We start from the raw sequence: 16,494 nt of genomic DNA, 5'->3' as shown, positions 1-16,494 counted from the left end.
TACCTATGTATGTAGAATTTGACAAAAAAGCCTTGTAAATATTATTATTTGTGACATGGTTTAAGATGGGTGATGGTGAGGAGAGTAAAGTTGACAGAACTGGTGCTAACCACTGTGACAATAACTTGAAAAGCAACCGACATGACATCTTTCTCATCACACTGCCTGAAAATGTCATCTTTGTGAAGGACAGTGAGAAAATGGTTTGCTGCAAATCTGAAAGGTAGATTCAAGAGATGCGCCTCATGTCAGATACAATATAGTCTGCAGCTGTTTGAAAAAGAAAGTCGCGTCGATCATGATGGGTTTTAGTTGGCAGGCCCTTCCAGACATCCATACTGCTCCAAAAATGGCTGCGGCTGACCTGTAGAATGCAGTCGCACTCCAGCAAAGTTTATTCATCAGAGCTATTCAGTGTGCTTGTAGATACGTATTTATAGATTTAGTTAAATATAGATACAAATAGAGGAAATTAAATCATGTTGGTTGTAGAGTCTGTCATGAACAGAAGTTTCAAATGGATTTAATAAGAAAGTAATTATGTGTTAGGTTTTATTTATGAATTACAATTGCATACAGTCATAAGCTGCTAGTGGTTAGCAAGCCAACCAGTCCAACTATTAAAATTCTTTCCCAAATACTCTTTATTTCCCTAATATATGTTAAATATAAAATAAACATTGTACAATGTAACCTGAAAGGTTTGTTCATTTAGAAATTTGAGGTTTACTAATAGTAACCCAACTACCTACCAGTAGTGTATTCCTTTATTTTTTAAGTCAGGATTTCATGCAGTTTTACCAGACTGCAAGGGACTAGCAGAAAGCAATTGGTCAACAGTTCTTCAGTTTTTAATTGAGCCAAACAATAGCCATCAATACGTCTTCTTTACCTTTTTGATCTGCAGATTCTTTCAGTTTCCAAGAACGCCATCAGTCAGGGAGTTCATCAATTTAAGACATTTCTTCCTTAAAAGGTCACTGAAACACTACAGAATAAATTGCGATTTTTTTGGCGCTCTCGGGTTTTGAATCGATGCCTGTAAATAAAGAAAAATAAAGCCAGCCAATTAACCCCTGACAGGAGGTTTATTAGAAGTTTTGTAATCCTTTACTGGAGCTTTTGTGTTGCCAAACTATTCTAGTGCTGGGGATTTACACAGCTTAGGCTGCACACTGAAGGAGGCCTATACGTAAGTGTTCAGTTTATTCAATTGAAAGGGGTCTTACAACACAGAAACAGACACTGTGCTCATAGAGACTGCACAGCAAACCGAAAAGCCTTGTACTTTGCTTTTGATGGACAAAACTTGTAATGATGTTTGCCTGGACTGTTGGCTCCTTCCGTGAATGTATTAAGATGGCCCGCTACCCTCTTATTTTGGATTTCAGGATGATGTAAATATATGCAGGAACATCTTGTATTGTTCTTGTGCTGTTTGAATGAATAGAGGAAACACATATTGTGATTTCAATTTGCACTTTACCTTCCGTTTTACAAAACTTTGTCTCAAATGCAATCCATAGGGGTGAACGGCTTGAGAAAGCCTTTAGGTTTCATATTGGGCTTGTTTATTGGTAGTAAAACAGACATGTGTTTGGAAGTAATTAGTAAGCAGATTTGACAAAATCCTTCACATTTATGTTAAATGTGGTTGAAATTAACTCCAAATGAATTCCCAAATATTTTGGTAATATAACTTTATTTTCTCAAGAAATCACCCATTCAGTACCTTAAGATAAGGAGACCTGAACCCACCCCACCCCACCCCACCCCACCCCACCCCCTAATTAAGCTTGTGTTAAAATACAATGTTACTGGCTGGGTTGTAAATTGTGTTGTTATTTGAATCTCATTTCCCCCCAGGCCTGATGGAATAGGAACTGTGACAGTCGAGGAGAAAGAACGTTTTGAAGAGATAAAAGAAAGATTGCGTTTACTTCTAGAAAATCAGATCACACATTTCAGGTATGTATTGCAATAGCTGGATCTCTGGGGCTGTATCTTCACATGCATACTTTACACACATTATATATATATATATATATATATATATATATATATATATATATATATATATACATATATACAGTGCCTTGCGAAAGTATTCGGCCCCCTTGAACTTTGCGACCTTTTGCCACATTTCAGGCTTCAAACATAAAGATATGAAACTGTAATTTTTTGTGAAGAATCAACAACAAGTGGGACACAATCATGAAGTGGAACGAAATTTATTGGATATTTCAAACTTTTTTAACAAATAAAAAACTGAAAAATTGGGTGTGCAAAATTATTCAGCCCCCTTAAGTTAATACTTTGTAGCGCCACCTTTTGCTGCGATTACAGCTGTAAGTCGCTTGGGGTATGTCTCTATCAGTTTTGCACATCGAGAGACTGAAATTTTTGCCCATTCCTCCTTGCAAAACAGCTCGAGCTCAGTGAGGTTGGATGGAGAGCATTTGTGAACAGCAGTTTTCAGTTCTTTCCACAGATTCTCGATTGGATTCAGGTCTGGACTTTGACTTGGCCATTCTAACACCTGGATATGTTTATTTGTGAACCATTCCATTGTAGATTTTGCTTTATGTTTTGGATCATTGTCTTGTTGGAAGACAAATCTCCGTCCCAGTCTCAGGTCTTTTGCAGACTCCATCAGGTTTTCTTCCAGAATGGTCCTGTATTTGGCTCCATCCATCTTTCCATCAATTTTAACCATCTTCCCTGTCCCTGCTGAAGAAAAGCAGGCCCAAACCATGATGCTGCCACCACCATGTTTGACAGTGGGGATGGTGTGTTCAGGGTGATGAGCTGTGTTGCTTTTACGCCAAACATAACGTTTTGCATTGTTGCCAAAAAGTTCGATTTTGGTTTCATCTGACCAGAGCACCTTCTTCCACATGTTTGGTGTGTCTCCCAGGTGGCTTATGGCAAACTGTAAACGACACTTTTTATGGATATCTTTAAGAAATGGCTTTCTTCTTGCCACTCTTCCATAAAGGCCAGATTTGTGCAGTATACGACTGATTGTTGTCCTATGGACAGAGTCTCCCACCTCAGCTGTAGATCTCTGCAGTTCATCTAGAGTGATCATGGGCCTCTTGGCTGCATCTCTGATCAGTCTTCTCCTTGTATGAGCTGAAAGTTTAGAGGGACGGCCAGGTCTTGGTAGATTTGCAGTGGTCTGATACTCCTTCCATTTCAATATTATCGCTTGCACAGTGCTCCTTGGGATGTTTAAAGCTTGGGAAATCTTTTTGTATCCAAATCCGGCTTTAAACTTCTCCACAACAGTATCTCGGACCTGCCTGGTGTGTTTCTTGTTCTTCATGATGCTCTCTGCGCTTTAAACGGACCTCTGAGACTATCACAGTGCAGGTGCATTTATACGGAGTCTTGATTACACACAGGTGGATTCTATTTATCATCATTAGTCATTTAGGTCAACATTGGATCATTCAGAGATCCTCACTGAACTTCTGGAGAGAGTTTGCTGCACTGAAAGTAAAGGGGCTGAATAATTTTGCACGCCCAATTTTTCAGTTTTTTATTTGTTAAAAAAGTTTGAAATATCCAATAAATTTCGTTCCACTTCATGATTGTGTCCCACTTGTTGTTGATTCTTCACAAAAAATTACAGTTTCATATCTTTATGTTTGAAGCCTGAAATGTGGCAAAAGGTCGCAAAGTTCAAGGGGGCCGAATACTTTCGCAAGGCACTGTATATATATATATATATATATATATATATATATTGGTAATAATAATAATAATAATAATAATAATAATAATAATAATGGAGCAAATGTACAGTTACAGCCCTTTTCATAACATGCATTCCAAGAGGCCTAACATCACAATATAACTATGTCTCCATGTACTTTGTGAACCCCAGTCAGTTCATGTCTTCAGTGTTTCCATCATATTTTAATGGGATTATTATTTATTTTTTTTAAACAGGTATTGCTTCCCGTTTGGTCGGCCTGAAGGTGCTTTAAAAGCCACATTGTCTTTACTAGAAAGGGTATGCAGCCTCTCCATTGCCTTATGTGTAACAACTCCTGTAAACTGATGTAAATTATAATTAACACAAACTGTTGAGAAAGAAAAGTAGGCAGACTGACTTAACAAAATCATTTCCTACCTGTCATACACTTCCATTCGCTACATACTGTAGGTGTCCGATTTGCAGTTTTAAAGGAAACACATGTGACAGCAAACATTATTTTATAACATGAAATTTGGTCCACACACAATTCCCTTGTCTTACTGTCAGACAGTCTGTTACTATTGCACTTCCTAAGTCAGTTCACCCCAGCAGCGTCACAGCATGTTATTGGCTGCAATTTCTGTCAATTAGGGGGAAGCAGTATTCTGGGGACAATTTCACTCCAGGTGAAAGGACCAAGGAAGTGCAACTCCTCAATGCAAGGCTTGCCAGAAGTATTTCCAACAAAAAACACCACCATTTTTCTAAAAAGAAAACAAAACGTGGGTGCTAAAACAATTTGAATAATAGGTGATTCATTTAGGAGTGCCTACATGTATCATCGCTTTATGAAAGCTTGGCCTTCATTTGTCAATTTGTTTAAGATTTTGGTACATTAACATCATTTCCATTTCAGCTTAATTCAATTGTAACATTTTTTTTTTTTTGTTAAGACTACCTAAACAATATTTTGTTATTTTCAATTTCATTTAAAAACTGACAAATTAATATTGGTGTTTGTTCTTTTAGCATGCTCTTGTTGATGTTTATTTCAATAAAACACCTGTGTTGAAATTGTTATTTGAACAAGAGACCATACAGATGGAATACGGTATTCATTTGTTTTGCTGTAAAGGTTCTAATGAAGGATATAGTAACCCCGGTTCCACAAGAGGAAGTGAAGACTGTAATCCGCAAATGTCTTGAGCAAGCTGCATTGGTTAACTACACTCGACTGTCTGAGTATGCCAAAGTCGAAGGTAACTAGATTTACATTTTCACATGTCAAGAACACTTTATAGCAATGCATAATGTTGGGAAAGTAAAATTTACTTTTCTTTTTTTTTATCGTGCCAGATAGAATTTACGTATCGTAACTATCAAGGTGGTTATGGTACCAGAAATGTTCCTGATATGTTTAGGTGCATAAGTAAGGATGTAGAATTGGTTGGTTTAGATTTTTGTAAAGTTAGCCATACAGGTCCAATGCAGAAGTGGAGAAGAAGACACCTGCTTTTCTACTGTGGGCAAATTGCCCATTTAACACATTCACTATGGATGGAGCAGTTCGCTGTGATTTGCCCATAGGAGAATATAGGCCAATTTGGATTTTGAACTTGGGTGAAAAAAACTGTATTGTACACATTGAATTAATTTATCCACAGGCGTTTAGAACAGTTTCTAATACTAAGCTGCAAGAAATTATGAAAACTGTATTACATGTAATGCAAGGTACTATAAAAGTGCATCCAATGGACAACCACATATTGGTGCTTTACAACATCACCACCTATTGGATTAACAATTCTGCTTTTAGTTTCCCACTTAAATCCTTTGCTGGCCAATACATTTGACATTGAGAAAATAGGCATTACTAGGTATGGGAGCATACTCAGGGAAGTAAAGGGTAAATAGACTATTGATAATCAAGACTATTGATTATCACTGAATTGTTTAGTTTTTTCAAACAAAGATATTTAACACTAGGTACTTAAGGATTAAAAAAAAACTTCCTGCATCCAATACATGTCTCTAATACCACCTGAAAAAAAAGTTCAAAATGTCCTAGCAAGGCTATACTAAATCAAATCAGGTATTTCATGTTGTAAACTGAGCTGGATCGTTCAGAATTTGTGGTGCTTTTATTTCTGAGACCATCTCTTACAGTGTACGACTATGAAACTCACAATATATAATGTATGTATATATATGTATTAGCCTGTGATTTTACCAGCAGTGGAAAAGCTGGGAATTCTAATGATAAAGGTGAAAATTGTGTACCAGTGGGAAAGAAAACAACTTTCTTGGCAATTTTACATTGTAATTTTTGACATATACTGATAATTAGGCACTTAAATGATACCAACACTTGACAAGCTGAAGAGTGGGTGTAAAACAATGTAGGTATATTACTGCTACAGCTTCTTAGGTGATTGCATTTTAAATATACTTCTGGTACAATTAGGAATTCCAAATACACTGTTCAAGTAACAATGGGTTTTGAAGACATGATGGTGAGCACATGCCAGCAATGGGTCTTTGAAGTACAGTATACGTATGTTGACTGTATAGGTTTGTTAATGTAACTGTACCTTTTGTTTCAGATCAGTTTAATAGTGGTGTAGGCCACATACACAATATTAGAGATGTGTAAGTAAAAATGCATTCAATTCCAATATAAAGAGCTCATAGTGGATCTTAATTCCCTTTTGTGCCTCAATTCCTCCTGGTTTACGACGACCTGACCTCTTTCACACAGTGACTCTTAGGTCTGGGAATACATTGAAGCAACAAAGGTTTTTTCCAGCTCCCAGTTCAGAGAAGTACCCCATCCCTGCTCACTACCTGCTCTCTTCTGCTTTTCCTCTTTCCTTGTTTATTGGCTTTGTCACTTTTTTATGCACTTTTATAAAAAGTGGTTATGATGCCAATTTACAAAGCATGCTGGGATTGTTTTTTTGTAGACAACCCAACATCTACCAGCTGCATGTTCAAGGTTTTCTTTTATAGGCATAGACGTCACATTAAATTGCAAAATTGTTCTTAAAAACGGACACTGAAATTACCTATTTAACACTTATTGTCTAAAACAATCCTACATATTATATACGTGTATACATATACAGCACATGTATATGTATTCACTGTATACACTCAACATCTTAATGTGACTTATTTGTTACCTATTTCAGTCAATGTCTATAAAGAAATACCTGTAGGTGCTTAAGATACTGAAGGCATCAACCCTTAGTATCTTGGAGCCTAACCTAGTAAACTCTGTCTTCCTTTACCCATAATGTTTTTGCCATAATATATTTGCTAAAATCTGATAGAGATTTTTACTCCTCTTGGTCACAGGCTTCTTTGTGACACATGGGCATGCTGAATGGTTAATCCAAACTGTCAAAAAACAAAACCAAAAAAATAAATAAACCCTGACATGATTCGCTTTTCCTTGTTTCCTTTCCCCAAAACACCACAACTGTTCTCCTTCTGACCTAACACAACTGACCTCTAACCTCTTTACCTCTGACCTAAGCCTCTTGCATGCCCAAATCCTCTTTTATAGGGAAAAAGAGAGAAATGTATGAGCATCCTGTCTTCTGCTTGGCCTCTCAAGTGATGGATTTAACCATTCGTGAGTACCTACCTCATCCTTTCCACCCTGTCTTTCACTCTTTCTGTTTCGCATTTTATCCAACGAGTCCCAAAAAACCCCCCCACCGATATCACTTTTCTTGCTTCAAGTCTCTTTTTGCCTTTTGTCTGTTGCTTCTGTCTGTGAAATCAAGTGTGAGAAGTCCAATCAGTTCTTGTCAACCTTAATCAGGAATTCCAACTGATCCATTTGTTTGTGAGACACATGAAATATCTGTAAGCTTTTTGCATTAATGTTTATGTCTGTGAATTTGAATGCATTTTTACTTTGCTTCTATGTATCCCTCAGTTTTTGGAACACTTGTCACTGGTACACAATAAAGAAAGTATGACCGAGTCTTGTACACTGGGAGCCAAAGGGATTAGAAAGCCGCACATGGGAATACAAAATGAGTTCTGTGTATATACTGTATATATAGATATATACATATACATCTGTATTACAGATCATGAATTTGTCTTGTGTTGTGATTTATTAAAAACAGCTTTTTTTGTCTTCCTTGTTTTTTTAAAATTTATTTTTATTATACTTTAACCTTTTTTTCTCAGGCTGCTATGACAACATTTGCTTTACTGTATTTGGAATCTAAAACTGTGTTTTCATTGCTTGGCTTTACATTGAAGTGTGCTCCCATTGTTGGAGAACATTGGTGATATCCATTGATATTATAGGTTGGCAGCTGGCAAGTGGTGACGGAGTGGTTAAGCTAAGGTGCCACCTTCTGTAAGGACATGCATTCAGATTCACTCTCTCATTAATCTTGCATATCTATTCTTCCTTCTCTCTTTTCTCTCCTCCTTGCTCTCTCTGTCATGTAGAGAATCAAAAGGATCCAGGTGAAATATTATGTATACATTGTAGCCTAGTTTATATATATATATATATATATATATATATATATATATATATATATATATATATATATTGTTTTCTGCAAGTTTTTTTTTTTTAAGGCTCTTAAGTATTGCTCTCCCTCCCTGGAGATGCAAAAACACTTAAAGGGTTAGTTTGTGCTGTCTGTATATGGTATACAATATCGGCAACATATAACGAAACAAGGAAGTAACATGTTACTACAGATCTGCAGAGGCAATATTTCTTTAATAATAAAGTCTTTAGTATTGCTTTTGGCTTTTTAATTATAGTGCATTTTTTGACACCAGTAGGTCACATGCACATACAACAGTATTAGGTTTAATATAGCAAAATCAATACAGTCTTTTTTGAGTAATACATAAGAACATAATACATTATTAAAAGGCAGTTTAGTTTAAATATTCTACAGATAATGCAGGTTTTTGTTGACCATTGGCAAATTCTTTAAAAATCTTGATAAATATTTTATTTGTTATTATTTATTATTATTATTTTGTAACTGTCTATGTTTGTTTCAAGTTGATATTTGCCTTCCTGCAGCAAATCAATAATTATTCAGTGGTTATCTCTGCTTTTGCAAACCTCAGATTGCATCCTGTACTGATTGGATAATCTGTTGTCCATATTCAACCACTGAATAATATACATACCCATTATATTCTTAACCTATTAGCGGATTGCTACCTAAATAAAAAACAAATAAAGCAGTATGCATTGATATAACCTTATTTACATATACAGGTGTGTAATAAATCATCTGGGCCAAGGAAATGGAATTACATATATGCAGATAATAAGTGGTTTTGCTTTTACTTTCAAGTCGTTTTACAGTATTTTCTTGCACAAGTCCAGACTTATCCAGTAGGTTACCATTGAGAAATTAACCAAAGCGATGGTTCTGGCAGGGAACTCACTTTAAACTTACTTCAAATCATGTAAATAACAAGCACATGTTAGGTGCTTCCAATACCAGACTAAATCATCAATCTAATAGCTGGGTCCTTATTCATCCCTCAATAAACAATATGTCCAACAATCGGCAAGGAAAGGATTTATATTTTACCTCAGTCCACTACTTCTGTGCTGTGCGCCAAAGTTCGCCTCCTCCTCCCCAGCTGCTTTTTGGCTTCAGTTATCAGGGGAGGTCAGCAATCTTGCCCCCCTGCCCATGGCTCCTCTCCACTTAACTATGAGCTAATTCATGGGTAGGGGTATCTCAAAAGACGAGTCCAAAGGCCAAAGAATGTAGCATAAATAATGTGTATTGTAGTGGTGTTGTCTAGTCTGCTTTAATAAATAATCCATAATCTATTGCATGAGTTTTCTGACTGAACCTTAGTAAGTAACCCAAATTAATATACCAAATCAACACACGTCTATCAGAGGAAGTGTTCATTCATGAAAAGCCCAATCTAATCATTTTCTAATCTCCTTTCATTACAGTCCTTTATTTTAAACACTGTAGGGCTTTGTAATGTATTCATTTGACGTGAAATCCTAAATATTCATGTACGCATATACAACTGGACAAGAGTGACTGGACTGCTGATTTCATTTTTATTTTTGTATTGTTTTTTTTTTTTTTTAATTTCATTTGACAGACCAGAGCTGTAACAGCAAGTATAGTAACCCAGGACACCGCACTCAGTGTGTATGGGTGCTCATCTTGGCTCTGGAGACACAGGAGATTTCTCAATCTCAGACCCATTCATTACATGTGTGAAAAAGCTACAGTCGCCTGGGGAGGAAGACAGGGAACTTGCTGGGCAATTGCGACCACTTTGAAAACTATACTACAGCCCAGTCTCCCTCATCTTTCTATAGTTAAATAAACTGGGCAGCAGCAGGGCAATTTTGCAGTTGCATTTACACCAGGAGAAAATCTGACAAAACTCATATATACACAATGGCGCCAATATTACTGCGGGTAGTAATTGACTTTTAAGAGACAATTTACAAGCAGACAATATCATTTAAAATAAGGAAATACAGTTAAAGATAAAATGGTATGCATTTCCATATAGGCTCAGATGGTTTTATATAACTACATATTAAGATATGTAGTAGCTGTGCATTGAATCAGGTATTTATGTGATTTGCATGTTAAGTGCTGGCAGCTTCTAATAAAACTCATTCAAACTGGTTATGAAAAGCTTAATGTACTACAGTAGTTTCAGTGACTGCTGCCTACCTTCACATTAAACTTTTGGACAAAATCTAATGCTTTTGATTTTGTGTGATGTAACCAAGATTAAAGAGACTGTGGGCCTTATTGTGCATTGCACTGGAATGTTAAGGAATTACTTATTCCAATTAGTAAGGTCAAAAGTAAGGTCCCTTAAGCTGGGATGCATAACTTTTATGAAAGGAGCATTTTCAACACAACTTAATAAGGGAAAAGTGGAAAATATGGGCCTTTGTACCCTTTTTATGTTTTTCAAAAATCTAATAGAATTAAATGAAAAAGATGAGTTATTTAGTATTTTTCTTCAAAGAGGGATACAGTCTATTTAATTTCAGAAGCAACAGTTTAACAACATTTGAGATGCCAATCACCCGCCGCTACCTGTGCTATTATCTGTATGGCAGCACCTAGTAAAAAATACCTGATTTAGTACATTGCATGTTATTCTAAAGAAAATAACAGTAGAAAACCTCTTGCCGTATAGCTTAGTGTAATGACTAATGGTGACCCTAAATAGTTTGAAGAACATTTACTAATACTTAGCTATACGTGGCAATAGCATTATGAATGTATTTCTAATTTAGCTACGTAGCAACGTCTTGCATGTTTTAACTCTCACCCTTTTAAAAACCAGCAAATCTTTGCTGTTACAAGTGGCAGATATTCAGAGGTGCTGAATGGCATCTGAAAAAAAGAAAGAAACAACGTATGCTGTGTTCAAATAAATAAATACAAAAATTATGGATCAAAGATGTAAAAATTAGAAATGTAACACTGCCTGGTGATGTCAAAAGCCACTAATATAAGGGAGAGGGTTAAATAGAAAACTAACACCTTAAACCTGTGAATGTTGACAATGTGTTATGGAGGCTATTGGCTGAGAAGTTATAGGGCTATATGGGAGAAGGGCATTTAGCTGCAATTCAGCTATCTCTGCTTGGGGAATTCTAGGTTTTCAAATATAAATCTGGCATAAATTCATGTTGTTTTTGTCATGGCTAACCAGATCATGCTGGGGTGAACCATGAAGGTACTGTACCTCTTTATCCCCTGGCATTGTACTCTAGGAAAAATACTGACCTTGAAAGTTAACTTTTAACTACCTCAAATAAAGGGTGGCAGCATGCATTAGACCCAATTGTAATAATCAGTTACATGGAATGTGATTATGCTTAAAAAATAGTGATATACAGTAACAAAATATAGTTTTCTGAATTAAAAAAGCATTATCGGTTGTACTACAGTACACAATAGAATTTTGTATTTAACTGTTTGGTTATTTTATGAACTGAAAAATCAGGTCTTTGGAAAGATAAAGGTACAAAAGCATTGGCTAAATTCACTCTTGGGAGTTTCCCGCCAAGCCCTGCCAAGATCATGAAGCACAAGCCTGTCATTAGGCCTCTGCCCTGGGAGAGACTGCCAATAGTGATAACTGTCCGACCGTGGTGGTTTTGTGATGTGGACAACTCTTTATTCCACTCACCATCTAGCTCTGTTTTTTTCCAAGTTGTTGTTCCTAGTTCTAGTATATTATATTTTATTCAGTATGTATTTCTGAGACAATAGGTGTCTGACCAAAATATGACCTCTCAGTTACTTCATACCTTTTCTAACACGAAACAAAATCATTAAGAAAAAAAAAATACTAAAGTAAATAGAGGATAATATAATATGTATATAATATAGCCCTTACCAACAAAGAAAATCAGCTTGGATTTGGCTTAACTTTATTTTCAAAAGCCTTTTGTTTTCTTCTTGTCCCAAAATGTCAGGAATTTAAGGAAAATAATGAGTTTAGTTTCAAGGCACTGTGCCGGGTTTTTCCAAACCCACTCGGAGAGTAACCATGCATATACTTTTTCAGTTGTCCGTTCCCTTCTCAGTCAATACAATATAAGCAGATAATTGTATATAACCCCTTTTCATATCTTCAGTGTCTGTTTACTTTGTCACCCCAATGTTCATTAAATCACATGCATGTTTCCTTTTACTGTCTTTTTCGCTCGTGCATGGCAGCTCCACGGTCTAGGCCTAAGCCACCACCAGCACCTCCACCCATTCAGTCGCAGATAGACATGATAAATCAGAGGCTCAAAGGCATGCCTAGGCAAATACCAAGTACTGTAATGGCTTTTATTTTACTTTTCTATTTTTACAAGTGTTTTTGTTTGATTCTCTTTTACTTTATTTAATGGTCTATGTTTTGTCTACTTTAATTTCATTTAACCTTCGAATACTACTGCTACTATTCTTTGTTTAAAGGACCTTGGATCAAACATTATTTTGCATACTTCATGTTTAGCAATGTCTGTCTTATGCAACATTTCCAAATACTGATGTCAGCACAAAATAACTTAGTTACAGCATAACATTCTGCATGATACTTGTATTTTTAAGTACTATATGTTAATTACTTGGTAAATATTTATTTATATGTAGGTAATAACCTGCTGAATATGTATTAGTGCTCCAGTTTTTAGAAAACTGTCTCCTGCATGTTTTTCTAGCTAAGGTTCACTGATATTGTCCTTTGTTCATATCACTATATATGTTTAATCATTACCCAACTTAAAAGAGATGTAGCAACAAAGGTTTGTATGCCTGATCATTTCTTTCCTACAGTTCAGCAGCAATTAATATCTGTTTTGTAATAATATGTGTTTAAATTACATTTATTTAACCTGGTTGGGTAAGAGTTACAGCTACACTGTTTTCTAGGAGAGAATGACAACATAATAGAATGCACTTGCTGTGATTTATTTATGAGAATGGACATTTTGTGAATGGACATTGTGCTTCAGTTTAAACAAGCATGGTAAACAGAATCTAAAAGCACTGAAACAATAAATAAATAAAGTAAAGTCATTAAGTGTCCACCCATTATATTATTTTCTTCTCTGTTTACTGCATGAAAAGGGAATGCAAGACCCCGTCAAACTCATTTTCATTAAATAAGTTAGAAGTTTTCAAGTTCAGTTATGCCTGGGATTTTAACAGTGTTTCTTCTACTACAGAAAATGTAGGCCGCTTAATTACTCCAGCTAAAAAACTAGAAGATACAGTCCGTCTGGCTGAACTGGTGATTGAGGTCCTGCAGCAAAATGAGGAGCACCACGCAGAGGTGAGTGGTGAGGTTCCACTGATATCTCCTCAGAACAGATGTCTACTGAATGTGAGCATGTCAGTCCTGTCAGCTCTTGTCAATTGTTCAGTGTTTAGGAATGTAATTAGCAGGTCAGAGCAGAGATGCTTGAAGGGCAGTGCTTTGAATGGCACTTTATTTAAGTATTAATCATTATTATTTATTTATTTATTTATTTATTAATTTTAAAATAATAAATCATTGTTCTGCATAATTGAAGTGCAGTTTATTTTTTTTGTAGATCTGGATATAATGCAAATGATACCCATAGTAGAGCTATACAGCGCATGTATTTACAGTAATGACACTTCTATGGGTATGTAATTCATAGATTGTGGAAACTTTAAAAAACATTTTTTAGATAGATTCTATTTTACTTGTAATATGAATTCAAGTCCGTTCCCTACACACATTGAACTATTGTAATTTGCTTTTAAGATATGGTTTTGTTGTAGTTTCAATAATATTTGATGTCCTGTGCATCATTATTCTGTGTTTGTGAAAAGTATTATTTTTGTCCTAACACCCATTTTATATGAAAATCAAATCTGTTTGTTGTATTTTGCATTTTTATTTTGAGTATTTTGTCAGTGTATTGCAATTTAAGAAAAAAAAAAAAACCCAAAACCTTTTTGTTTTAGTTTTGGGATCATTTGCCATTTCTTCTAACTTCACAATAACAACAGACCTAGTTCCCAACTAATGCCTGATTTGCATATTTAAATTTCCTCCCTGTTTCTTTACTGTTCATTCAATCTTGGATGATCCTGGCAGGGAAAAGAGGTATGTGACTGAACTGAATGAAATGAGTCACCTCCCGTCATATTTTGTGCATGTTCTACAAATAACCATTTCTCCTAATGGGATTTACCTGGGTTTCCCTTGCTTTGTTACGTCTCAAAACAGTTGGTTGCCAACTGTAGACTGAGTGCTTGTGGAGCTGGTAGTAATACGATTGGTGTGCTTAGGCTGGCCAGCCAGTCTGTGCATGAAGAAGGGTGTGCACTTACAAACACTGCAGTAGTGATACCCCAGTATTTGCCCTCCCTCTACCCTCTTGAAATCCTACCTGAATCCACTCTATGTGTGTTAGTCTGAAGTATGTTTGGGTTACTATTGTTTATTTAGTAATGAAATTGGCCTGCTACTGCAGGATCACACTCTTTTGGGTCCTGTTTAGACCCTGAAATATTGTTTGTTTTAATAATAATGTAAGTTCTGGTCAAGGTAAGTCAATAAATGTAAGAGGTGGCTGTAATAAACACAGTATACACCCCCACGTGGTAAAAAAAAAAAAAAATTACAAAGTTGTATAGTTAACCGACTACAGTAGGTTATGCTTCTCATATTTGCCGTAATACAACCCCCACGTTTGTGTATTCATATGTATTTTTTGTCAATTCTTCATGAATCTTAAGGCAAAAACTGCAGACAGCACAGTTTTTACCAGCCCCAGCTTTGTTGTGATTCATTCATTCTTCGTATATATATATTTTCCCCCTTTTGGATTTCTTGAATTTGATATCCGACCCAGCTGTATGGCTTCATGCATAATAGCAGACACCAAATGACTGTGAACTACTATTAAATACAATAAAAACCTCTTTCCCGTTTCATAAGGTCCTGTTGCTGGTGCCACACATGCTGCATGCTACCGGCCAACAACAAATTAAAGACTCAAAAATGCATGCATACTGAAAACATTCACATCCGAGAGATTAGTGATGTGAATGCAAACAACTGAAACCTGTGGAAGGGGCATTTAGGGCTGAGAAGCATGGAAGGAGTCAACTTGCATGAAAAAAGGATCCCCATTTCGAGCCATTCCACTGATTTCTATAGATTCAAGTTCACATAAAATATATACGTTAATTAACTTTGATTTTATACTGAAGTCATTGTTGTTCTAGTAAAATCTAGCCTAGACTTGGCACTATTTTACTTCTATGTGTAACATTTATCCTAAAAAAAAAAAGCATGTGTTACTGGTAATTAAAAATAGCCACCTACTCCCTGGTAATCAATCTGTACATAAGTTATGCCCATGTACTGCATTGTGATGTTAGAGTGATGCCAATTTCTACATGATTAAATGATAGCTAAATGGGTTTAATAACTGAAAACCTAAAGGAACATGAGTTATAGAACTAAGTGGAGTTACTCTTACAATTCTGATGCCACCAAATTACTGTAAACTGGTAAAAGTCATGACTGTAAACTTAACAGTATTACTTACATCGTTTGCACTTCATGTGTCTTTTTAAGATAAAACAAGTAAACAGTGCAGTATGTATTTAAAGCATTGTTGGTTCACATTTGAACATGCTGTTCATTTTACAGTTAGCCCTGTTTCAGACCATTTGTCTGTGGAATTACTCTACCAGTTTACTACATGCTGGCTGTTGTTCTTAAAATTGAAACTAGATTTTGACTGTCAGTTCCTTTTCTTCCCATATGTTTCCCCTTCTATATCATCCCCAAGGCCTTTGCTTGGTGGTCAGATTTGATGGTAGAGCATGCAGAGACCTTCTTGTCACTGTTTGCCGTGGACATGGACGCAGCTTTAGAAGTGCAGAGCCCAGACACCTGGGATAGCTTCCCACTTTTCCAACTGCTCAATGACTCCCTGAGAAGCGACTGTGAGTATCATCCTTTAAACCTACAATGAACAGGAACCTGTGCATTAGCACTGCTGTGGTGAGGGGAAATAACATTAAAACTACATATTTATGATGCTGATTGTCCCAGAAACAATTTTTTATTTTTTTTTTTATCTGAAGTACTGTCTCTAACAAGAACCGTAAACCATTTACCAGTCAGAATATCAGCAACAGCTAGCTTCGAAATCCTAGACTTTTTGGACAACAAATGTACAGTAAGATTGAGTTTCTTCCTCACTGCCCAGCTGTGCTTACTGATGCAGT

General features: G+C 36.0%; 1 protein-coding gene across 19 annotated transcripts in view; it reads left to right on the top strand.

The window, feature by feature from the left end:
- The window catches only part of LOC131697703 (calcium-dependent secretion activator 1), a 101,504-nt gene that overhangs the window by 60,432 nt on the left and 24,578 nt on the right, over positions 1-16,494 (top strand). For 6 of the 19 annotated variants that reach the window (XM_058988574.1, XM_058988577.1, XM_058988578.1 and 3 more), the window contains 5 exons: positions 1,867-1,968; positions 3,958-4,021; positions 4,842-4,965; positions 13,443-13,549; positions 16,053-16,209. In XM_058988574.1, coding sequence (XP_058844557.1) covers positions 1,867-1,968; positions 3,958-4,021; positions 4,842-4,965; positions 13,443-13,549; positions 16,053-16,209 — 554 coding nt within the window. Of the gene's footprint in view, positions 1-1,866; positions 1,969-3,957; positions 4,022-4,841; positions 4,966-7,274; positions 7,344-8,182; positions 8,201-12,444; positions 12,547-13,442; positions 13,550-16,052; positions 16,210-16,494 lie in introns of all 19 variants that reach the window. The other 13 variants (XM_058988567.1, XM_058988569.1, XM_058988560.1 and 10 more) reach the window with 3 other exon arrangements.

This window comes from Acipenser ruthenus, chromosome 16 (genome assembly GCF_902713425.1).
Source record: "Acipenser ruthenus chromosome 16, fAciRut3.2 maternal haplotype, whole genome shotgun sequence".
NCBI lineage: Eukaryota > Metazoa > Chordata > Actinopteri > Acipenseriformes > Acipenseridae > Acipenser > Acipenser ruthenus.
This window is presented reverse-complemented; position numbering and strand designations above follow the sequence as displayed.